Here is a 26,445-nt window from a genome sequence, read left to right on the forward strand (position 1 = left end):
GACAATTAGTCCTCTTCAGCTGAGAACTATGCTCTGCTAGAGTGTTATTGTATTATGCCAAAGGGAATCAATCTGTCATGGTTCAGCAATGAGCTGTGTATGTTTTAATACATAACTTATAAAAGTAGTACTCTTTGCTCCTTTGCTAACTGATACTTAATCTGAGGGTTCAAAATGAAATAGTTAACATTTCTGCTAATAAAGTGACTTGACGTTCGTAGATATGTAGTTCATGTGTCATGAGTGGTAAAGTGGAAACTTTGATTAAATACTTCAGTCACTGAAATAGTTTTTTAATCACTACAAGCAGTTGCCAAAAAGAGTGTGCCTTTAACTTTATGATTAAGTTTTTTTTAAAAAAATGGTGGATTTTGATCTTGGCAGTAAACTTTGCGAATCGATGCTTTTTTCCTTGTTGGCTTCACTCCTACCCATCTGCAGCAATGTCAGTTTGCTTGAAATGTATATGCAAGATGTACAGATTTTCCATTCTAGTTTGGTCTTAAGATTTCCTTCTCTGAAGGAAGAGTACTAAGCCCTTACACTGTGCAGCTGCTCAAGTAGTTTTTCCATCTGGCATTGTAAATGCTTGTTTTTATCTGTCCCTTTTCATGAAGGTTACCACTTCAACAACTGTTAATCAGGTGGTCTGAAATTTTGTCCGAATGCTTGTGACTTTTCTTGATATTTGGTACCAATTCGTGGTGAATAAAATTATTTGCAAATTGCAGCTTGAAATATGACTTTAAATTATTCGTAACTATGCTGAGCATCTTTAACACTAAAGCTGCCTTTTTAACCAAAGCTTTAATATCCTAATGCACTATAGCTTAAGATGCATGTTTTGAAAGTGACAAGAATGTTTCTATGATCCTGTCAGCTTTTTAACATGGGAAACTAGTTTAAATGGCTGCGACAGTTTTTCTACAGATCGATTCTTCCCTCATTTGAGAGTGCACTTTTTAAAAAATAAGAATCACTGGCAAAGTTAGCATTGTTGCTTGTTCCTAATTACTGCCCAAGGTGGTGATGACTTGCCTTAAGGTACAGCAATCCATGTCATGCAGGTGCCAGAGTGCTATTGGGAAGAGTGCTTGAGAAATTTGACTTGGCAACAGTGAAGGAAAAAACAATTACAGATGGAAGTCTAGATAATGTGCTAATAGAGGGAATCTTCAAGGTGTTAATGTTCCCTTGTGTCTTGTACTTCAATTTTCCAAGTGGTGAAAGTTACTGGTTTGGAAGGTGCTGTCAGTGCTGCCTTGACAAATTCTTAGAGTACATCTTTCAGGTGTCACACCATCTGCTGGTGATGGATGAAGTAAGTAGTGAAACTGAAAAGTGAGGTGCCAACCAAGCAGGATGCTAAGTCTTAAATAGTGTCAAGCTTCTTGGAGTTGGTGTGTTTTTTTTTTTCTGCAGCTGCACTCATCCAGGCCAGTGGAATAATGTATTACTTACATTAGTGAGCGTGTGTTGGAAAGTCAGATGTTACTTTGGTTTTTGCGAAATTTCCAAAATCTGACCTGCCGTGATAGCTGATCCACTTTAGGTTCTGGTCATTGGTAATCTCTTGGGATATTAATGGGGGATTCGGCAATTATAATAGACTTTTATTCCAGAAAAAATGGTTAGATTCTCTCATTGGCAACAACTTGTGCAGTGTGGCTAAGACTTGCCACTTCTTAGTGCAGTTCTGAATTGTAATCTAGGCCTTGCTGCATGTGGAAATGGATTGTTTCAGTATCTGCAGAGTTGTGAATGAGATGAATCCTTAATAAGTGGACATCCCTCTCCTCTTGCCTCATGAAGGAAGGCCCGTCATTTGAGGCAGCTGATGATGGTTGGTCCTTGTTTACTACCCTGAGGAATTCCTACAGTGCTGTCAATCAGTGACTAGCCTCAGGTAATCATAGCAGTCTTCCTTTAATGTTTGGTGTTGAATTTAATGAACGGGGAATTCCCCCAGTTCCCATGATCTCACTTGCCTTTGAGCATCTTGATAGTACACTTGATCAGATGCTGCCTTTATGTCAAGGATAGTCACTTGCCTCATCTCTGGAGTTCACCCAAAGTTGTGTTTTTTTTTTGGGTCTTGTTTTGGCCCATAACTTTTAAATTAAGTCTGGAGCTGAATACAAACCAGCAGGATTCTGCTTGAGCCAAAGTGAAATTTAGTACTAGGTAGCAGGCTGTTTCAAAAACTAAAATTATATTGTTACTAATTTGGCTGATCTAACTGCAAATGACTGCAAAAATGAATGGAGCATAAACTCTAATTGAATTAATGAAAAATATTTCCTTCCTTCAGTTTCGCCAGCTGCAAGATCAAACAGAAGCATTGAAACAAGAGAACAGGATTCTGAGAGATGCTGTGAGCAAGGCTCCCAGCCAAATGGAGAGCAAGTGAGTTGTCCTGAACCCAAGAGCTAAACTATTGAGTGCAAATTAGTAATTTTGACTTTTTATTAAATATAATGCACTGAACAAAATGGTTACAACTGACTGGAATCAGCAGTTGACTCCCTGCTTTGACTAGTGGTTTTGCAAGGGTAATCTACTTAACTAGTTGCTTGCGTGGAGGAAAATGGACACCTATGTCGGTAGGGAATGGAAAGTAAGAAGATTGAAGTTGACTTTTGGTTACTTGAAGGAGCAGTATTTTTCAGTCTTTTTTTAAAAGACCAGATTGTGCAGAGCGTCTCCAAGAAATGCACGAAGTCAACAGTCACAATATATTTAACAAGTGGTTTAAACTATGCTGGCAGAAACTGCATAAGTGTGTACCTTCAGTCTTAACTGTCACCACGTATATGCAGAAAGTGAGTTGTTTTTTCCCCTGTCACCACAATGTCTTTGTAATGGGCGCATGCAGCCATTTTGAACATTTCACATTTTGCTTATGTCATGTTCATGGCAAAAAAAACCGTGACTGCAGTCATTGAAAAAATAACTGCTTTCTTTGAGAGTGAAGTGTCTTGGCTGACAAGAATCTTTGGACTAGCATAGCAGCTTGTGAGAGTTTAACTTGTTGCTGCCCTCTAGGACCTCACTATGAAGGAAAGCTAGCTGCCCCTTGTCATCTTGCTATTAGTCAGAACTTTGCAGTGTTTTGGTAACATCAAGTGTTTTGATATTCAACAACACGAAGATGAAAAACCTCAATGTAATTGAAGCATTTCGGATAAAACCATGTGTACTTTCTCTGAGTAGAGGGCACACTAGCAAAGAACTGAAACTCTGAGTTGTATAGAATTTGACTTTTATGGAGCTCAGTGATGAACGAAGTGGACACAGCTGACTAATATAATTTAATAATTGTAGTTTTACTGTCTCTGATTCGGCATAAAGCTAATGTTTCCTGATGTTTGACTGGAGTGAAGCCTTGATAAAGCAAACATTTTTCAGCTGCAGCGGCTCCTGTTGGTCATCCTGAGGGTGCATTTTTAAGGTGAAACAGGTTAAAGGAAAGATACTGATTTTTGTTTTCTTCCCAGAATATTGCTGTTAGTTCTCAGCTGACTGTTCTGAAGTCCTTGGTTGTAAGGTGCTCTTCATCGTGGAATTTTCTCAAAAGCTGGTTTAACGTGGGCAAATATCATTTTGTCTCAGCAGAAACCAAAAGTACCTGTTGCAATAGAGTTTCCTGTCTTCTTCTGAGATGAGTTGTAAACCTGTTTGTTAAAAAATAAATTATCTGGTGATTCACAAAAGCCATTGTGATTACAAATCTTGCAAAATTTGACATGTGGCTTTGAAGATGTGTAATTTTCTTCTTGAAATCAAGACTAAAGAACAAACCCTTTCCAGTTTTGGTGACTACTTGGATAGAATATTCAAAATTGGCCAAAGAGACCATGACAGTTACTATCTTCTGCTACTGTACACAGATGTTTACTGTTGTGGCAGCAATCAAGGCATACATGTGTAATTTTTTTCCACTTCCACAAACATAAGTAGACAGACTCTGCAGTGAGGAATAAGACAACCTGTCTCATGGATGAATGTATGTATGTAACTACTTACTTGCTCAACAGCATTCATAAAACACTATGAACTATACTTAACAACTAAGCATGTCACAAGTACAATTTTGGTTTTAGTAGGTTTGTAACTTTCAGTGAGTTTTTAAAAAGGAGTCTTAAATCAAAAACTAAACATTGTAGTGGGGCTTAAATTTTGTTGTCAGTTTTACGGAACAAACTATATTAATTTTATTGTACTGTCTGATCATATTTATCTTTGAAATTAAATGCTTACTCACTCAAGGATGTCCTTTGTCTCAGACAATTTGCTGCATTTGAGTCAAAATGCCCCATTATACTCAGTGGCGAGCAGACCATGTATTTGTCTTTGCCAATCCATTACCACTTTTTCTACGGCTTTGGTTTAGAAGTGAGCGTTTTCAGTATTGGCAATCACCCGATCACCTGTCCAGTAAACAGTTGCTCTCTCCGGATGCTTCTTGTTTTGTTTTTTTTAAAAAAATTGTTCTCCAAAGCAAGAGCATACCACACCAAAGTGGTCTTAGAACATAGAACATAGAACAATACAGTGCAGAATAGGCCCTTCGGCCCTCGATTTTGTGCCGACCTGTGAACTAATCTAAGCCCATTCCCCTACACTATCCCAGTGGTCCTTCCACAATGGCCTGGATTGCTACGACTTCCCCCATTATGTATATCATACATACTCCCATTCGTGCTCTGCAACAGCGTGAAACTATTCTTCAGATGTTTGAATTATTCCCAGAGGAAATTGTATTCCTGTCCACATTCACCTCAAACCCATCTTGACAACACATGTTACTTCTTAACCAGATGGAGATGGTGTGAAGGAAGCTCCACAATTTAAGGAATTAGTTTCCCCTTCAGGCAAGGTTGCTGAAGCTATCACTATTCCCAGATTGCTGACAGTGATGGAATATGTTATACTTAGGCCCTCTGAGAATTATTTTGCCTGTGAATTGAAAAACATTATGAAAATTGTGACTTTGCATTTCACAATGCTGTTCAAACTGTTTAATGTATTATATGGATGTATTATGTTCGCATGTATTTCTGTTCCCTAGGTGAAAGGCAGAAAAAGTACTTTTTTAAAAAAAAATTCATAGTATACTATTTAAAGCAACTGACCAATTAATTGGTGTTAATTTCAATGTAGGCAGTCGACAGAACTGAACAAACTGCGTCAGGATTATGCTAGATTAATGAATGAATTTACAGAAAAAACAAATCGTCTTCAACAGGAAGAGGCACAGAAAAAGAATTTGGAGGTTTCTTATGAACAGACGGTTCAACAACTGAAGGTATAAAACTAAACTTCATGAGCAAGAATTGGCAATGGAAGGTGGTGTTTGGTATGCTTGCCTTTATTGAACAGTGCATTGAGTATAGGAGTTGGGAGCTCATCTTGTGGATAAACAAGACATTGGTTAGGCACTTTTGGAATAATGAGTGCAATTCTGGTTTCCCTAGTAACGGAAGGATGTAGCGAAACCTGAAAGGATTCGGACAAGGATGTTGCTGGGGTTGGAGGATTTAAACCTTAGGTAGAGGTTGAATAGGCTGAGGCATCGAAGGCTTAGAGGTTTACTTTATTCATACCTTCCTGCTTTTATAAAAAATAGAATGTTTTATCTGGGGTGGTAGAAAAAAAACTAGAGCGCATAGTTTTAAAGGTGAGAAGGGAATGATTTTTACAAGGGACCTAAGAGACAACTACTTAGGCAGGCGGTGGTATGTGTATTGAATGAGCTGCCAGAGGAAGTGGAGGAGGCTGATACAATTACAACATTTTAAGGGCATCTGGGTAGATTTATGAATAGGAAGGGTTTAGAGGGATGTGGGCCAAATACTGGCAAATGGGACTAGATTTATCTAGGATATCTGGTTGGCATGGACAAGTTGGACCAATGGGTCTCTGTGTGCTGCATGTCTCCCTGACTGAGTGTTTTGGGTTAGGTCAATGGATGTGTGGATTGTTAGAGGGAGTTTCAGCTAAACTAAAGAACTGAAAATAATACAGTTTAAAAATGTATGGAATGAACCTTTTGCCCATCTCCCTACAACAGCTGTAAGAAATAATTCTATACATGCCTTTTACTTAATATTCAACAATATACATTTGAACAAAATGAACCAGGAAAGTGTTGTGTTGATTATTTTGGCTGCTGGTTTTGAAACGAATTATATAGTTTTGCCTATTTGAGTTACTTGTTAATTTCTTGAAAAAGAGAAAACAAGTAGTTCATTCGGCAGCAATGTGTGGAGGGAAAGAATATTTTATTATTTACTTCCTGAATATGCTCTATGCTCTGTTAAAATCTGGATGATAAAATTTGATAAACGAGTTTTGCATGTCTTTGCTAAATGTCAAATCATATGGAAAAACTGATTCCATGTCACAATAATGACTTAACACATTTTTAACTTTTTTTAGTTGCCTCCTGTGCTATATATACATAAATCTGTGTGATGACTCTCCTTGAACCCTGTCCTGCTCACTTGGTCAGTGAGACCTACCACCTCCACCCACCAGGCCCTGGCAACAAAATGCTGAACGCCTAGTTTGCCTTGTTGGTCACCCATAGCAGCCAGCATTCTTTAGGTGTTGACTCCTCTCATTAAATCTGCTGTCATTCCCTTGCTTCATAGAAACTCACTTTTTATTGTGGTGTGCCTTCAAACAACTGTCTTATTTCTAAAATATTATTCTTCTTACTTCAGCATGTTGCACCTCATCTCTATCTGAACCCAGTGCTGGGAACTCTGATTCAGGCTTCTACTCCTGCCACAGTCAAAATGGCTCCTACCACAATCTCAAATGATAACTGTGGATCTGTGATAGGTTTTACTTCGTGTCTGACTCTGAAATCAGTGCCCATCATACCTTCCATTTGCACCTATTTATTGTTCACCTGTCACCTGATTCCATTCTTAACTAATAGTAGCATTTGTGATGCCGTCTTGTTCTGCTTCAGCTCTGTTACCTCGAAGAATCTGTTCTTGGCCCCCTCCTCCTCTTTCCCATTTGAATGTTGACCCTCCATGACATTGTCCAAAGCGTATCAGTAGTTTTCAAATGAATGCCGATTTAACATCTGATTCAACCTCTTCATAAATGCCCCCTCAACTTTTCATCATTGCTAAATGATGAGCAAATGAAAAATTACAGGACAGGAACAGGCCCTTTGGCCTTCCAAGCCTGTGCCAAACATCATACCCTAATGTCATAAAACAAACCTGCTGTTTTTCAATCCATATCCCTCTCTTCCCTCCCTATTTATGTATCCATTTAATTGCCTCTTAAATGCCTTCAATGTGCCTGCTTCCAGGCTGCTACCACTCTCTGCATGAAAAACTACCCTTTAACCTTTGCCCCCCCTCCTCATGAGCCTGTGCCCCTCTGTAATTGAAAGTTCAATTCTAGCAGGGAAAAGCCTCTGACTATTCACTTTATCAACGTGCTTCTCAGATTTGTAGACCTCTATCAGGTCTCCTCTCAGCCACTGTCTTTCCAATGAAAACAATGTTAGTCTTTTTAACCTTTCCTCTTAGTTAATGCCCTGGAGACCAGGCAAAATCCTGGTCTGCCTTCTCTGTACTCTCTCCAGAGCTTCCACATCCTTCTGGTAGTGCAGTGATCAAAACTGCACAATACTCCAAATGCGGCCTAAAAGGGTTTTGTATAACTGCAAATGGTTTGTCAACTCTTGTACTCCATGCCCTGGGCAATGAAGCAAGCATGCCACATGCCCTCTTAATCACCTTGGCTATCTGTGTGCCACTTTCATTGTCAGACTGTGTTTATTTGACATCTTATACTGGATGGACAGAAACTTCTTATGAAATTTGGTGAGGACTGGACTTGTTTTCAATCCCCGCTCCAAACTCTTGAGCAACTAACTCTGTCTGACAGTGTGAAACTAAAATAGACTAAAATAGAGCCATCACCAAGACGACCTATTCCCAACTCTTTAATATTGTTCCCGTACCTGCTTCTGAAACCGTCATTTTTGCTTTCGTTACTCCTAGACGTCTCTCTTCCAGCTCGCTGCTGATTCTTCCCAGGCTCGGCGCACAAATGTGAGGTGATGTAAAACTGGTCAACTTAATTTGCTGCAAGTGCTCTTCCCCCAAGTACCTATCTTCACTCTCACTTGTCTCCCATTTGAGCAGTGACTTGAACTTAAAAACAAATTGTCACTGGATAATTTTCCTTTATTGGAAGGCTGCCTCTGTCGTGGAGAATCACCAGGCAATGTAGAGAATTCTTCAAGAAGTTAAGCTTTTTTTAATTTGCAAACAAAAGCTGTCACAATCAGAAAATGGTTTTCCGATCGCCCCCGATCCTCAGAGCTAGTTATCTTTTATACCCTTTTCAGTTATCATGCTCTTTCTCAGGTTATCAGCACAACCAGTTGTGTTAATTAGTGTTATCTCTCTAAGGTATTCGTCTTCTGAATTATCTCTGCTACAATGATTTTTCAACTTAGATTATTTTGTGCCACAATGGTCTCCTACCCTCCACCACATCTATTACATTAGGTCATCATGGCCTTCACTGTGAGATTGTATGTCACATGATGGTACAATCCTAATCATACTGTGCTTCCATTGTTCCAGTACACCTAGTACCTGCTAATGCAGTACCAACTAATACCGCCTAATCTATTACATTATGTCATTATGGCCCTCAGCCTGTTAACCTTTTTTATGTCATGTGATTTGACTTTACTAACCTACTCATACTGTTTTCTATTTGCATGTTCTTAATTTGTTCTGCCTAGCCCTAATCAATTATCTTATTGCTTTTGTATGCTTCATTGTATTTTCCATACCTCCTTGAGCTTCTGGTCAGTGATTTAATATCCATAGCTCCTACACAGCTCCTTGGGAGATTTTTATTATGTTAATTTGTGTTGACTTGAAGTTAGCAAACTTAGTGGTTTAGGGTTGTCACAGGCATTTTTATAAAGTTCTCATTCAACCTGTTGTCTCCACTGACTGTTTCAAAGAGCCGTTTACTTAGCTTCACTTAACCTGTCCTATCAGAATTCCATGTGTAGTTTGCTTTCTCCAAACATTGATCCACTTTTTTAATTGATGTGATTTCTGCTTCCATTATTAAAACTGACACATTCCATGTCATAATGTCACTGAGTAAAGCATATCTTTACACTTTTTTCTTATCATGAAATTCATGACCTCTTCTAACTGAGTTGCTGAACAAGTGTACTTTACATGGTTTTACCTTTTTTATTTTTAAGGAAAGTTGTAATTTTCATCAGCATCAATTTTCTCCTTGATTCTTTGTCTAATGAATACAGACCCAGTTTATACCTCCCTGAAGCTAATCCCTGTTCAATCTTCCTCACCTGCCCTTTGATTTTTGTAGGTAATGTTCCAGAAATCTTTGCTTGAGTTGCTTTCATGAATGATTATGAACTTAAAAACTTAAAAGCAGGTGCAGACCACTTGATCCCTTGATCCTGTTCCACCATCATGGCTGGTTTTCTTTTGTATTTCTAACTACCTCTCCATTTGATCTATGAACGTAGGAGCAGGAACGGATTATTCAGCTCCTCTGGTCTTAGATGACATGTTTAAATCATGGCTGAACAGTAATGTCAGTGTCATATTCCTGTATTATCTCCTTGAAGTCATTGATAACAACAAATTTATTAATTCACCTTGAACTTAATGACTGAGCTTCCAGAGCCCTCTGGGAAAAATTTCCAAGACACAACCACCTTCTGAGTGAAGAGGTTCCTCATGTCAGTTCTAAAACAACTTGCCTTTTATTCTGAAACTGTCCCCCGATCCTAGATCACACAACTAGCGAAACATCCTTTATGGATATACTCTGTATCTGGATCTTAGAAATATAACAAAGTGAATACCTCTTATTCTTAACTGCAGAGAAATATAGGCAGGGGCTCCTCAATTTCTTTAAGACATTCTTGCCATTGCGTGAGTCTGTCTGGTGAACCGCAACTGCACTCTGTGGCGAGTATTTCCTTCCTTAGAGAGCTAGAACTGCTGCAATACTTGGGAATGTACTTGCCCATATTCTGTATACAAGAAGCAAGACTTTGCAATTTTAATCAAATCCTCTTGTGATAAAGATATTAACATGCTGTTTCACCCCCTTGTTGATCAATAATCTGTGCCTCTGTAGCCATTGTTTCTAAGGCACCCAATCCTCAGAATTTTGTAGTTATGTCCCTAGTGGGTAATCCATGTATTCAAACAGCGATCCCTAATTCTAGATTCTCCTGCAAGAGGAATCATCCTTTCCATGTCCCTCCCATCAAGACTCCTTTTAGAGTCGTGTTTCAGCCAAGCTTATTACTCTTCTAATCATCAGCACATCCGAGCCTAGTTTGTTCAGCCTTTCCTCCAAAGTAATACACCTGTTCCAATTTATTGTCAATGTTTCTGAACTCCTTCCAAGGCCTTACATCCTTTTTTAAACAAAGGCCAGTACTGTAAACAGTATTCTAGATGTAGTCTCATTTAAGTCCTGAAGCGTAGCCTCCTTGTTTATATGTATTCACTTTCCCTTGCAATAAATAAATAAATAACATACATTTTTGTCAGCTGAGTTACTACTTGTATCTGCAGTCTTTTGAAATGCATGTAGTAAACACCCAGGTCCCTTTGCACCACAGCTGAGATCTGTCACTGTCTAAATGCTGTTTTTATTATCTTTGCCAAAATGTACTGTTGCACATTCTCCTATAATGTGCTCCATTTTCCTGATATTTGTCCATCAAGGGTAGTGTTTTCTGGGATACTTCTGGTGCTATGTGTTACCGAGAGTAGGAAAATTTGGAAAAAGTAATGCATGGCTTAAGAGCTAGTGCAGGGGACAGGGATTCTGATTCTTGGATCATTGGGATCTTTGGTATAGAGATGACCCGCACAAGAGGGATAAGTTGCACCTGAACTGGAAGGGGCCCAACATCTTGTTAGGGAGATTTGCTGGAGGGTTAACAGTAATCTGGCAGGGAAGTGGGATCTAAAGCAGTAGGCAGATGGAAGAAGGTTGAGGACAATACAGAAGCTAATGAGAACAACTTAAATAGTAAAGGCAGCATTGGTAATCATAGCACGACACAAGGCAAACAAGAGCATGGCAGGAAGCAAGCAGTCTGGGTTAAACTCTTCCTTTTTTCACTGCAAGATGCCTGACTGATAACGCGAATGAATTCTGGACACAGAGGAGTCCATTGCTTAGCTGTCCCTCCAGCTGCTGCCAGTGTGCGCTGTTCTGAAAGCCGTTTTGTGAACTCCTCATCTAGGCTGCCTTTGCCCATCTGGTTTTTTTTTTGTTTTTCTCCAGTCTCTCTGTAGGTTAAAATCCCCAATGCATTTTTCTGATACAATCCAAAAGGAAAGTTAACACCACATGGTACATTATGGGGAATGTAAAGCCACAAATTAAATTCTTGCTTTGATCCTTTCTCATCTGTACCCAAACAATTTGCATACGTCCTGGTTTCTTGAACCTGCATCACACTGTATTGCGGTAGTGATAGAGCTGCACAGTGTGGAAACAGACCCTTCAGCCCAACTTGTCCATGTCAACCAGATATCATAAATCTGGTTCCATTTGCCAGAATTTGGCCCATATCTCTCAATCTTTCCTGTGCATATACGCATCCAGATGCCTTTAAGTGTTGTATTTGTAGTTGTATCAGCCTCCTCAACTTCCTCTGGCAGCTCATTCCGTATACACACTACCCTCTGTGAGAAAGTTGCTTGTTAGGTCCCTTTGAAATCTTTCGTCACCTGAAACCTATGCCTTCTAGTTTGGGGCTAGGGAGAAGGTCTTGGCTCTTTATGCTATCCGTGTCCCTCATGAATTTATAAACCTCTTAGGTCCCTCCTCAGCCTCCAACACTCCATGGAAAATAGCCTATTCATCTTCTCTGTGGCACATCCCTTGTGAATCTTTTCTGAACCCTTTTCAAGTTTCACAACATACTTCCTACATCAGGATGACCAGAATTGCATACACTATTCCAATAGAGGCCTAACTAATGTCCTGTACAGCTGCAACCTGACCCCTCAACTGCTACACTCAATGCGCTGGCCAACAAAGGCGAGCATACCGAACGCTGACTTTGCTATCTTGTCTACCAGTGACTCCACCTTCTGATGAATTATGAACCTGCACTCCAAGACCTCTTTGTTTAGCACACTCCTCAGGACTTTTTATCATGAAATGTATATGTCCTATCCTAGTTTGCCTTTTGCAAAAAGCAGCACCTCGCATTTATCTAAATTAAACTCCATCTGCCACTGCTCAGACCATCAGCCCATCTCATCAAAATTCGTTGTTCTGAGGTAACCTTCTTGGTTGTCCACTACACCACCAATTTGGTGTCATTTGCAAACTTTCTAACCATATCTCCCATTTTCACATCCAAATAACTTTATATAAATGACAAAATCATAGACACAGCAGCTGTCTTTGTGGCACACCAATGGTCACAGGCCTCTAGTCTGAAAAGGAACCCTCCATCATCACCCTCTATCTTCAGTCTTCGAGTCAGTTCTGTAGCCAAATGGCTAGTCCTCCTATATTCCATGTGATCTAACCTTGCTACCATGTGAAACCTTATTGAATACTTTGAGTCTATACAGATCATTCACCACTCTGCCCTCGCCACTATATTGTGTTAGTACCATCGTTAATTCTTCACTTCCTCTCTTTGCTAAATGTTGTGAATCTTCTGTATTTCAAGTCCCCACTTATTATCCTACTGCCATGTTTATGTAATAGCTGCACTTTTAATGTACTATCACTTACACTATCAGTTCAGCTGGATTGTGCTGCATGCCACATGCAGTCAGAGTCTCTAGTTTTATCCTTTTGTTGGTTTTTTTTTGGTAAACTTGACTTGCCTTGTTGATTTTGATGCTTAAATATGTACTTGATCCCTTCCTGGCATAGTTTGTCATTTCCCGTGGTGATGACTTTCTCACTTGCCTTGTTTCTGCTCCTTTTTTGTTTGGAACTTTCGGAAAATGTTTAAAATCAATCACTGACTTAAACAAACTTTAGTAAGCCTATCCTAAACTCTTGTTTTGTGGATTAAGTTGAATATTGTGCTGAGGAGCAGGACAAATGAGTTATGAGTTTGACCATTCACATCACTGGCTGATAGTTACGTAGATGTTTATCATTTCTCTAACTTGCGTTTGCTGTGTCATGCAATGTGTTTGCTTTGTTTCAAATTTGTACGTCGCAGAAGGCATGTTTTTGTTTGTTCTTAAATTGGTGGCTTTTGCTTTTATTGACAGACTCAGTTGCAGGAAGAAGTTGAAAGGAGACAAGAGGACATGCAGAAATTTCTCAGGAACATAACTACAGAGCATGAGAAACGGCTAACAGACGTTCAGGGTGCAAAACAAGGTAATCAAAACAGATGTTTGATCATCTTCTGTAAAATTTATTTAAAAAGTTGCTTTCATCCCAGCTGTTCTCTTTTGCTTAAGCAAATTTGCAAGATGCAGTTCTCTGGTTAATCATTGCTTAGTGTATCGTTGATCAAGGAATACATGTACGTAGTCGGTTGATTTATCATGAAGTTGAACAGTAGAACTGACTGATCATCTGTTTGCACACATCCACTCTGTGTAGGATGTGCATCAGAAATGTGGCTGCTACAGAACTTTCTTCTGGGCAGTAGAAATTTACCATGGCAGTCTGTTCCATTGTGCACATTGCATTATGGAGTTAGCCTTTCAACTGTGTGAGGTAAAGAAGTCCTTTTATGTAGGTACCCCACTGCTTCCTTTTGGATGGTGGTGATGGCCATATACTATTCAGCCTAATGGGTGGCAGTGATGGGCAGCATGGTGGTTCACTGGTTAGTGCTGCAGCCTCACAGCGCCAGGGACCAGGTTCGATTCCAGCCTCAGGCGACTGTCTTTCTGTGTGGAGTTTGCACATTCTCCCCATGTCTGCATGGGTTTCCTCTGGGTGCTCTGGTTTCCTCCCACAGTCCAAAGATGTGCAGGCTAGGTAGATCGGCCATGCCAAATTGCCTGTTGTGTTCAGAGGTGTGGGTTATAGGGGGATGGGTCTGGGTGGGATGCTTCAAGCGACGGTGTGGGCTTGTTGGGCCCAAGAGCCTGTTTCCACACTGTAGGGAGTCTAATCTAATGGATTTGGAATTTTTTTGCAGTGTTGAGTTGGTCATAGACTGAACTGCCTGGGAAACAATGTTGTGTACGTTTAACCTTTCCAGTGCATCCCAAAATCATACAGAAGAGGTCCTTCAACTCATCAAGCATCTGAACTGCTAAAACTACCCCGCCTCTCTTTATCTCAAAGCTCCCTTACCTGTCTCCCATTTCTGAAGAAGGATCCTGACCTGAAGCGTCAGCTTCCCTGCTCCTCTGCTGCTTGGCCTGCTGTGTTCCTCCAGCTCCACACTGTTATCTCTGACTTTGGCATTCGCAATTCTCATATCTCTGAGCTGCCTATTCACCCTGTCCATGCCACTCAACCTTGTATGCTTTGGTAAGGCCTTTTCTCTGTTCCAAAGAAAACAACCCAAGCTTATCCAGTCTCTCTTATGGTTGAGATGCTCCATTCCAGGCAGAATCCCTGTGAAACTCAGCAGCTTACAAAGACTTTAAAAAAGCCATATATAAAAATCAAATTTAAAACAAAAAAAATTATAAAACATATCAGAAACAAATATGGTAGAGGGTGGTGAGAAAAACACATGCTTAAACACACAGAAGCCTGATAGCAAGCTTCTGTCACCCTTGGCACCTCTCGATGCAATCACAGTATTTCCTGAGGAGGCTGATGCCCATTTTAGGGTTACGGTGATAACTTTGCTTTGTGTCTTGTGTTCTATATTTTAGCTGAAAATGATGTTTGCTGTAACTTTTACTTGATGCTTTTGGATGAATTCTTTTGATGGGCATTGGCTATGCAGTTACTTACCTGAGTATATAAAGTAGGAGAAATGATTTTGATTTGTACCTCAGTCCTTTGGCACATTTGAGTGGCTTCCCATATTTTTGTCAAGTTTGTGTTTTAATTATGGTTTTTCTCTGCCCTGTACCAGATACATTTGCTATTGCACTTTATTTTTCACTCGGTTTAGATATGGCATAATTTTTACTGTCTTTGATCCTTTTGACCCAGCTACACTCGCCAGACTGTTCAAAACCAAGTTGTTGGCTATCGATTTACACTTGTTGGCTGATGGATTCTAAAAATTGCTGATGTCTTTTGAGATTTCTACTTTTTAAAAAAATATTTAAACACTTTTTATCCTTGTTTCATATTAAACTAGCAAATACAACCTTTAGTCAGTGTTATTTTAATTTGTTTTAGTATTCAAAATCTCTCTTCCATGAAGCATCTTGATTTTGGTTTACTCTTTACCTGAGAAAAGCAGTGTTACCAAACTTGGCAAAAATAAGGCTTTTGTAAAACTGCTCACCAAATCCTGTTTTCTTGTATGGCTCAGCAATCTCAGAGCAGCAAATACTGAGAGAGTTGAATTGCACTTCTGAAGAAGTCCTTGCATTGCCAATTTTCTTTGTTCCTTTTGTGCAGTACATACAAGACACTTAGTTCTCTTTGCATATAGACTTTTGCAAATTCTAGTGAATGTTTGTCCGCGAAAGGATTTCTGAGTTACAAAACATAGGCTTTTGGGCATTTTTTTTCTTGCTGACTCTAAGTGTCTGTCTGTCTGATAAGACCTGCAAGTGTTAAATGAGCCAATTTTCTTCAGTTAGGAGTGAATCTCCTCCTTTCACTTAGTCCATTTGTTATCATAATTCTCTTGTCACCATTACACAATATTGTACCCAATTCCAACTTTTAAGCAGGGTTGTCAACTCTAACTCATTGCTAGGTTATGTTAGACAAGGTTCGTTGAGAGAGGATGTACAATAGGTGTCTGGAATAATGAATTTGATCACAGTGCACGCTTTAGAATTTGTGTTGCCTTTTTCTAAATTCCTTAGTCCAAATCAAGTCAATTGGTGCACATACAAACTTATGCACACTATAAACTATTATTACTGACTAGAGGTTTAATGCTTAGTGGTGTTGTTTTTGCTTTCTGTATGAACATAAATAGCGCTGGAGTACACTCTATATTTCAGGAATTTGAGATTTGTGAACAGGGCAAATGTCTGCCTTCAACTAATTGTATTGCAACAGTTTTTATACAAAGCATGAAAAATCTAACCTTGGAAGTGTGTGTTAGACTGAACTCCAGTGCAAAGTCATGCACAGAACAAGCAAGTGACAAAAATGAAGTATGGGCTGAGACAGGAGGTGAAGGAAGGGTATTTTTCTGTTTAAATGTTATTGCTAGAGATAAATGAAAATATGAAGGAATGAGACTTGGTGCTGATTTAAAAAAAAATGGATTTGCTATGTGCCTTTAGAGGTTTTAAAATATGTCTTGTAGATTAGGTTATAAGAGCAGTTGTTATTTTGGAGCTATACTGAACTTTGGTTAGACTGCACCTGGAATACTGTGATAATAAAATGAGGCTGGATGAACACAGCAGGCCAAGCAGCATCTCAGGAGCACAAAAGCTGACGTTTCGGGCCTAGACCCTTCATCAGACCTCTCTGATGGGTCTAGGCCCGAAACGTCAGCTTTTGTGCTCCTGATATGCTGCTTGGCCTGCTGTGTTCATCCAGCCTCACATTTTATTATCTTGGAATTCTCCAGCATCTGCAGTTCCCATTATACCTGGAATACTGTGTACAGTTCTCGTCCCCATAGCATAGAAAGAACATGATTGCACTGGAGAGTGTGTAGAAGAGATTCACAGGATGTTGCCTGGGGAGACACTGAATAAAACTAGAGTTGTTTTCTTTGCAGCAGAAAAGATTAGGTGGGGAACCTGATTTGAGGTGTATAACATTTGTGAGGGTTATGAACAAAGTTAGTAGACAGCTGTTCTCCTTGGTTGAAGGGTCAAGAACAAAAGGGGCATAATTCAAGTGAAACGCAGGAGGCTTTGAGGAAGTAGATAATGGTGTGGAGCTGGAGGAACGCAACAGGCCAGGCACCATCAGAGGAGCAGAAAGTAGATGTTTCGGGTTGGGATGTTTTTTGAGCCCGGACGGTCACTGGGCATGTGAGGTGTGTCGATTGCTGTGCATGGGAGATTAGTTGAGGTGGGAAACCTCCCAACCATTTAAAATGTATTTGAATGAGCACTTTCAAGGCCATGGGTTTAGTGTGGAACATTAGAACGCAGTGTAGGTAGCAGTGTATTTGTGGTGGTACAGACTTGATGGGTCAGAGGGTCTCTTCTGTACTGAATCTAGGACGAGACAAGTTATGTAAAGTTGAATGAACAGATGGCACTACTTTTGAGTGTGGTTTATATTGGTATTTAAAAAGCACATTTTTTTTTACTCCTAATGTATTTAAATGCTGTCACATTCCAAAATTCTGGTAAAGTTACATTTTTGGAGGACCATGGCAAATGAGGCAGCAATTATCTTGATTTCTAGGCAAGTACATGCAGGTGGTGTAATTTGTTCAAGTCAATTGAAGATTCTCTTGCGACAGAATCTGCACTGTTGGTTTTGTGTACCTGAAAATGCTAAATTGCACCAGTTATCATTGGGTGACAGTAACTGACTGTTGTAACATATGGAGTTCTACAAGATAAACAGTCAAAGCTATGCTTATGACCATGTTAGTGAACTAAACAATTGTGGAGAGCATCTACTTCATTTTACAAAATGTGTGCTGATATTTAAACTGGGCATCTAACTTAACAGTCTCGCAACACTGGAGATAATGAGAGAAAGTGATTAGTTCTTTACAAGCATGAACAAAAGTGTCTTGTCTTTATTGATTGTGACTTTATCGTAATATTTTCTTTAGATTTACAAAATAAACTTCTAGTTGCTGAAAATGAAATTGGCAGTAAAACCAAAGAGATCCAGAGCTTGCATAGTAAATTAACTGATACCATGGTGTCCAAACAACAACTAGAACAAAAGATTATGCAGCTGGTAACCGCAGAACAAAAGCGAGCTACTGCAGATGAGACCCTGAAGAAACAAGTGCAGGTATTGGTAGTCATGGATTTAAGTGACAAAACTGCATAGAGGTTGATGCTCAGATTTGTGTATTGTCTCTGTGTGTGTGTGTGTGTGTGTGTGTGTGTGTGTCTCTCTCTCTTGTACCACATCATCCCCTACTGCCCAAGGAGAGAATTCAGCATGCAGATTTTGTTTTTTTTTGTAACTGACCCAACTTAAGCAGTGAATTTTACTGCATCCTGTCTTATAGATTCTCTATCTAGTCAATGCAATTTTAGAAATTTTTTTTTGTATGGTCAATGTGCATTGACAGATTTTATCATTGTGGAGGGTTCTAAATAATTGCTCTTGTGGTATAACACTTGCTATTTCAGTTGGACAAGAGAAGAATTGAAATGTGAATCAGTCTTAACAAGCGGCACAGTATTGCCAGAGGCCAAGGGTTATTTGGTGCCTTTTGGGGAGGAATGGTCCAGTATGGATTCTAACCTTTTTTGGACTTCCTCCTCCTCCTCTTTTCTAATAACCCAATACGACTCCCCACTCCTCCCATACACAAATGACCACTCACCTTCTCCCCCCGCCCCCACAAACTTACTTTCATGTTTTCTTTCTCCAATTACTAGAGTTAATTTTATCTTCACTAACTGATGCAAAAGCTTCTGTCTTTCCTGAGCAAAAACGCTTACTTAATCTAACAGAGTCATGGCTTTTAAAGATTATTGGATGTTGAAGTAGGTTAGAAAAGTACAAGTGGAGCCATATAAATTACTGAAAATAGAATCATAATTAGCAAATGTTGATTGGAACAATGTAAACATTACATTGAGAGGCATTTTTTTTAAAGCTGCTGTGTATACATTAATTTCAAACATTTTGGTACTGCTTTTATGACATTTTTTCCACTCTTTTTGGCTGTTCGCTTGAAATAAAAGGACCTTCTGGAACAGAAACAAGCTATGAATGCTCAGATGCAAAATCTTCATGCACAAGTGACATCACAGGTATTGTAACATTTTTGAAGCTATCAATTTCAACTTGAGATTTTAAAAATGTGCATTTTTCAAAACTTATTCTTTTTGAGGAAAACTTAAATGTAGGCTAAATTAGAGAATTCTTGTTGAGTCAAGTATGATTTCTGTTTAGAAATGCAAGGTTTTGGAAAATGTTTTTATTTTCCCAAATACCTTCTGATTAGTGGAGGAGGAGCAAGGGGTTTTCCTATTCTATCCCTTTCCAACTTGAATTTACACCAGTTTTATCTCTTTTTGGTATTGCATCACAGTTAACATCTGACTTGTCTTTTTGCATTGGATCTTTACAGCATCTGTCCCATTGTTCCCTCTCTGCCTCTGGTCAAAAGTGTTAGGAGAAAAATGCCTGTTCCAATGCCTATTTTCGGTCTGAAGAAGTTATACCAGATTCAACATCAACTGTTTTTCTCTCTCCAAGATGCTATGAGAGCTGTTGAGTTACTCCTGTTTGTTTCGGATTTCCAGCTTCAACAATCATTTTAATATTTAGAAAGACTAGTTTTAAAAACTGAACAGCATTGCCATATTTGCAGTCAGTTTGATTTAACCTAACTTCTGTTAGGGCTTGTACACTCCAAACATGTTGCACTACTTAGGGGAGCTATGAAAATAAAATCAGCCAAAGTTTGCTATTTTGTTCATAATCCTCACTAAGATACAGAAGTTGGCTATTTGGTCAGAGATAATGGGAACTGCAGATGCTGGAGAATCCAAGATAACACAGTGCGGGGCTGGATGAACACAGCAGGCCGAGCAGCATCTTAGGAGCACAAAAGCTGACGTTTCAGGCCTAGCTTTTCTGATGAAGGGTCGAGGCCTGAAACATCAGCTTTTGTGCTGTGCTCATCCAGCCCCAAACTTTGTTATGTTGGTTATTTGGTCTTTTGTTTTTAGTTGCAATGCAATTGTGCTAAAAGAGCCTGTGGATGTAGCTGTTGAAAGGTAGCAAAACTACTTTACTTTGCCTCCACACTTGTATACTCTGCCACTGATATGTCATTCAATAAAATTATGCAGTATGGATGTTAATGGACATTTTTACTGGAGTAAAATCTGTGATAGTGTGTTTAATTGCGATTGTGGGGGCAGATAATCCATGGTTATGGATTTTTAAAAAAGTAGTGACAGCATTTAACAAGTGCTCATTTTGCAAGTAAAAATGATGTACATCTTAGTTTAAGGGGAAAAAACTGGAAGAACTGTTGTAAATTCTGGGATCATCAGCTTTAATCTGAATTTTTTGCATCAAATGCAGAGAAAATAAATTTGTTCTCTATATGGTGATTGGACTCTACTTTGGTATTATATTTGTTTCAGTTGGAAGTGCTTAAATTTCTGCTTAGCTATTACAGACTCCAAACTATGTTCTGTGAAGTACCTTTTTGAGTAATACAACTTTTTTGTTAATCTTAAGCCATTTATATAACAATGTCTGTGTACGTATTAATGCATCTTGTATCTTTTGATATATTCTGCAGAAAACCTGATCAATATCCAAAATGAATTTCATGTTTCTAATATACTCATTTTTGGCTACAATCTGGAAAACTGCAGTTTGTCAAATTATGCATCTTCCTTCATTTTGTTTTACATTGTAGGCTTCTGCCGCGTGTGTAGTGGATGAGTTGAAGAAAAAGTAAGTCAAATTTAAATAGTCCTTGGATTGGTTAGTATCCTACTTGCTGCTTTATTTTTGGAATAAAATACACAACTGACCTTTCAGTCATAGAGGACCTTGCTCAAGTTGAATAGAACTGACAATGAGGTCAGCAGGAAAGGCTGAAATGAACAGGGTCGTGCAACTTCACACTTTCTGTAGGAAGCTGCATCACCAATGGCGAGTGCAGTTCTGTCCACCCTTCAATTTGAAATGTCTCTCATTTGATGTTTGGCATTTCAGGAATTGTAGTAATATCAAATGGGGCCTCTACTTGATCTTTCCTCTTTTTCACCAGCACAACTAATTAACTAGGAATTGGGAAGGGTAACAGTTAAATAAACGTGGCCATTAGTGTACATGCCTGCCCCATTCTAGTCTGTGGTTTAACTGCTCCCCAAGGATTTAAAAGCTAACCTGTCACACGCACTTGAATAAAATTGCTGTCCTTGCAAACACCTATCCTGAATCTTGGATGTTTGTGTGTTAAAAGAAGCATAAAATGTAAACTGAGATAATGGGAACTGCAGATGCTGGAGATTCCAAGATAATAAAATGTGAGGCTGGATGAACACAGCAGGCCAAGCAGCATCTCAGGAGCACAAAAGCTGACGTTTCGGGCCTAGACCCTTCATCAGAGAGGGGGATGGGGGGGAGGGAACTGGAATAAATAGGGAGAGAGGGGGAGGCGGACCGAAGATGGAGAGCAAAGAAGATAGGTGGAGAGGGTGTAGGTGGGGAGGTAGGGAGGGGATAGGTCAGTCCAGGGAAGACGGACAGGTCAAGGAGGTGGGATGAAGTTAGTAGGTAGCTGGGGGTGCGGCTGGGGGTGGGAGGAAGGGATGGGTGAGAGGAAGAACCGGTTAGGGAGGCAGAGACAGGTTGGACTGGTTTTGGGATGCAGTGGGTGGGGGGGAAGAGCTGGGCTGGTTGTGTGGTGCAGTGGGGGGAGGGGATGAACTGGGCTGGTTTAGGGATGCAGTGGGGGAAGGGGAGATTTTGAAACTGGTGAAGTCCACATTGATACCATATGGCTGCAGGGTTCCCAGGCGGTTCCCTCCTGCAAAAACTCCATCCCCTATTCCCAATTCCTCCGCCTCCGCCGCATCTGCTCCCACGATAAGACATTCCACTCCCGCACATCCCAGATGTCCAAGTTCTTTAAGGACCGCAACTTCCCCCCCACGGTGATTGAGAACGCCCTTGACCGCGTCTCCCGCATTTCCCGCGACACATCCCTCACACCCCGCCCCCGCCACAACCGCCCCAAGAGGATCCCCCTCGTTCTCACACACCACCCTACCAACCTCCGGATACAACGCATTATCCTCCGACACTTCCGCCATTTACAATCCGACCCCACCACCCAAGACATTTTTCCATCCCCACCCCTGTCTGCTTTCTGGAGAGACCACTCTCTCCGTGACTCCCTTGTTCGCTCCACACTGCCCTCCAACCCCACCACACCCGGCACCTTCCCCTGCAACCGCAGGAAATGCTACACTTGTCCCCACACCTCCTCCCTCACCCCCATCCCAGGCCCCAAGATGACATTCCACATTAAGCAGAGGTTCACCTGCACATCTGCCAATGTGGTATACTGCTTCCACTGTACCCGGTGCGGCTTTCTCTACATTGGGGAAACCAAGCGGAGGCTTGGGGACCGCTTTGCAGAACACCTCCGCTCAGTTCGCAACAAACAACTGCACCTCCCAGTCGCAAACCATTTCCACTCCCCCTCCCATTCTCTTGATGACATGTCCATCATGGGCCTCCTGCACTGCCACAATGATGCCACCCGAAGGTTGCAGGAACAGCAACTCATATTCCGCCTGGGAACCCTGCAGCCATATGGTATCAATGTGGACTTCACCAGTTTCAAAATCTCCCCTTCCCCCACTGCATCCCTAAACCAGCCCAGTTCATCCCCTCCCCCCACTGCACCACACAACCAGCCCAGCTCTTCCCCCCCACCCACTGCATCCCAAAACCAGTCCAACCTGTCTCTGCCTCCCTAACTGGTTCTTCCTCTCACCCATCCCTTCCTCCCACCCCCAGCCGCACCCCCAGCTACCTACTAACCTCATCCCACCTCCTTGACCTGTCCGTCTTCCCTGGACTGACCTATCCCCTCCCTACCTCCCCACCTACACCCTCTCCACCTATCTTCTTTGCTCTCCATCTTCGGTCCGCCTCCCCCTCTCTCCCTATTTATTCCAGTTCCCTCCCCCCATCCCCCTCTCTGATGAAGGGTCTAGGCCCGAAACGTCAGCTTTTGTGCTCCTGAGATGCTGCTTGGCCTGCTGTGTTCATCCAGCCTCACATTTTATTATCATAAAATGTAAACTTGTTGCTCACCATTGCTCACCTTTTTTGACTGACTGCTTTTCCATATGCATTTCCAATTATTACTTTGCTAATCTTTTGCTGCTTGTTGCTTGGCTGTACTGGCCTGCTATTTATTTGTAAGCTAAAATTGGCTTTTGGCTAGAGTAGTGATTTGGGCATTAAAAGCTAGCCTGAATTAGTACATTCTGACACCTAACCTGGCCCCACAGACCAAGGAAACAACTACTATGGTTACAAAGGACAAAGTGACTACTGGAGTGGATGTTTGAGAGGCAGGTAGGATTGATTGTGATCTTTCTGGAACAGTCAGTTTTGAAAACTATTTAAGGGGTCTTGTGTTATGGGAGTGTCCCTGCTCCTTTGCCTGAAGGCCTGGGTTCATGTCGTTTTTGTCATAACCTATCCAGACAGGTCTCTTTACGTTTTGTTAATCTGGAGAATGCTGATGAGGGACAGAGGGCACTAAATATCTTGGGCCCAGAGGCACACGTCAGCACCTTGGAGGATAAAAGGAAAGATTAACCTGGATGTGCTTGTTGTTTTAACTCTGTCTTTAATTGTTCTGGGCCTTTGGTTTACTTTAATGCAAGGCCTGTAAAGTAATTCAAGCCCACACATTTGGCCATTGGTGAGATAATGAGGATAATGTAGCACCTTGAATGCTTAATTAACATAATTCCCTTCAATTTGAAGGATTGGGGAGCAAGACAAGCAAATAAAGTTGATGGAGGAATCTTTGGAAGATAGACGTCATTGTCTAACAAGCAAAGAACAGGACATACAGGTAAATAGTTTCCTTTTAAAGAGTGTAGAACTATTTTTGAAGTGTAGTTTGTGAATTTTCAGCTGTGTTGATTTGTCAAGTATGTTCAGATTTTTCATTTTAAATGAGAATGATCATTGCTTTAAAATCATGCCATCTGAATAAATGGTGTCCTAAACTTTTCGTCCTGCTTCTTGGGTGGGGGAATTTGGTAGTAATGATGAGTCTTTTATAGTAACCTCTGCCAGTGCAAGAATTGAACCTAAACTATTGGCATCACTCCACGCTGCCAAGCAGCTGTCCGACTACCTGCACCAACTGGCCGATTTTCTGAATATTTCAGGAGTCCGTTAGATCAGTTAGCTGGGCGACTGATTTGTGATGCAGAGTAACACCACTAGCAATGGCTCAATTCCTGAGATGATCTACAATGTAGAGCTGTGTACAGTGCAGGAATGGGCCCTTCGGCCCACCATGTTATGCTGAGAATGAAGCCAAATTAAACTAAATCCCTTTTTGCCTGTCCTTGGCCCATATCCCTCCATTCCTTGAACATTCATGTGATTTTTCTCCAAAGTATCTAAAATGCCCCAACGTATCTGCCTCTGCCTCTGCCCCTGCCCCAGCAGATACACTCCTACCACTTGGTATGTTTAAAAGGGAAACTTGCTTCAAGTCTCTTTTGAATTTTCCCATCTACCTTTAAATGCATGCGCCCTGGCTTTAGACATTTCAGCTCGGGGGCAAAAAATTCTGACTATCAACCCTATCTATGCATCTCATAATTTTATAGACTCCTGTCAAAACTCCTCCTGGCTCTGCTGCTCCAGAGAAAACCTGACTCTTTCTTTCTCGCCTCTCCTTGTAGCTGATACCCTCTAATCCAGGCTGCGCCCTGGTAAACGTCTCTGCACCCTCTCCAAAGCCTTCACAACTTTCCTTCAATGTGGTGATCAGAATTAAGTGCAATACTCTGTGAGGCTTAACCAAAGTTTTTTTTTTTATAAAGCTGCAATGTGACATCCTAATTCTTGTACGCAATTCCCCAACCAATAAAGCAAACCAGGCTATATTCTGCCATTTTTTCTTCTCATTTTAGTCTGTCAAAGTGTGGCACCTCATTCTTAGCCAGTTTAAACTCCCCTTTTCATTTGTGTCCATTTTTGCAACTGATCTAGATCCCACTGTATACTTAAACTTCTACAGTATTCACACCTGCACTGATCTTTATCGTCTGCAAGCTCACTAACTCCCCTTTGTACCTTTTCCATCCATGTTATTTATATCACAAACAGCAGAGGTCCTACTAAGGGCCCCTGCAGAACACCACTAGCCATAGACCAGCAGCCTGAAAATCAACTGTCTGCCACTTTTTTTTTCCTTGCCATGGGCAAGCCAGTTCTGACTTCATGTAGCCAAGTCACCATGGATCCCATGCATCTTCTGGATGAGCCAATGAGAGACATTTGTTGAAAGTATTACTAAAATCCATGTAACAGCATCCACTGCTCTACCCTCATCATTCATATTTGCCACCTCCTCAAAATTACCTGAGATTATTGTGAAGGTCCTATCTTTCCCATTTCTCCCCTTACCTGAAGCAAGTTAACGCTTAGTTTCAAGTACTACCAGTTCTTCTTTTTGAAGGAGAGCAGAGCTATGGTTTGACAAAGGTGAGCGTACCTTGATATAAGCTGAATTTCTTTTTTGTTTTCTGCTGGGCTACAAATGAGGGGACTTGTTTGTTTAATCTGCTCCTTCATAACCAATGATTTTATTAGATTGATTGCTTTAGTTGAATAAAGATCTGAACAGGTCTAGCAAGGAAGTGACTGTGTGAAAATACTGATAGCTCGAGCAGTCAAATGTATGTGCTTCAGAGAGGTTGAGATGAAGTGGAAAAAGAATAACTTTGTGACCTAAATTTTCATTTTTGAATATAATTGAATGCATAGTTCATCACGATGGCAAGTGTCTTATCTTTCTGACTCTGTTTGTTTTACTATAAATGTGAAAAGAATAAGGAGAATTAGCTTGGCATTGTTCACTTGACTCTGGAGTCATTTTAGTGGAGTTGGCAGCCTTTGAGAATAGGGCACACTAAAGTTGAGTGAGTAAGTGGAATTTGTTTTATACATGTAATTTGGTGATTTGTCATTCAAATAATTTGCTCTGCCCAACATTGACCAGTCTCTTGAAAAATAAAATTTTATCCTTTTGCACCCCCTGCCTCGCTTGATTATGCTTATTAGCCAAGAATACACATCTCTTTTCTTTAATACTTAGAGTTTGCAAAAAGAGAAAAATACCTTAACAGCTCAAGTGCAAAAGCTACAAGTTCAGACATCTGAACAGGTGAGGTGAATGTTTGTTTGACTACTTGGAAGTTAGTATTTAAGTTTGTTTTTCTTTAATTAGTTCAGTTAACTTTTTTCATTTCAGTAATTTGTATTTGAAATAGTATTGTGGTTGTAGTATTTGAGTAGCACCCAGAGTCTGAGTTTAAATAGAAAACTTAATAAATCTGCCAGATTATCCTGACAACCCCATGTCCTAAAGATAGGAAAGTAGTT

General features: G+C 40.4%; 1 protein-coding gene across 4 annotated transcripts in view; it reads left to right on the forward strand.

Moving 5' to 3' along the window:
• Positions 1-26,445, forward strand: part of ktn1 (kinectin 1) — a 130,221-nt gene that overhangs the window by 41,257 nt on the left and 62,519 nt on the right. For all 4 annotated transcript variants that reach the window (XM_048537215.2, XM_048537218.2, XM_048537219.2 and 1 more), the window contains 8 exons: positions 2,312-2,406; positions 5,164-5,308; positions 13,317-13,428; positions 17,909-18,096; positions 19,005-19,073; positions 20,702-20,739; positions 23,803-23,893; positions 26,159-26,227. In XM_048537215.2, the coding sequence (XP_048393172.2) occupies positions 2,312-2,406; positions 5,164-5,308; positions 13,317-13,428; positions 17,909-18,096; positions 19,005-19,073; positions 20,702-20,739; positions 23,803-23,893; positions 26,159-26,227 (807 nt within the window). The remainder of the gene's footprint in view (positions 1-2,311; positions 2,407-5,163; positions 5,309-13,316; positions 13,429-17,908; positions 18,097-19,004; positions 19,074-20,701; positions 20,740-23,802; positions 23,894-26,158; positions 26,228-26,445) is intronic.

This window comes from Stegostoma tigrinum, chromosome 10 (genome assembly GCF_030684315.1).
Source record: "Stegostoma tigrinum isolate sSteTig4 chromosome 10, sSteTig4.hap1, whole genome shotgun sequence".
In the NCBI taxonomy this organism is placed as follows: domain Eukaryota; kingdom Metazoa; phylum Chordata; class Chondrichthyes; order Orectolobiformes; family Stegostomatidae; genus Stegostoma; species Stegostoma tigrinum.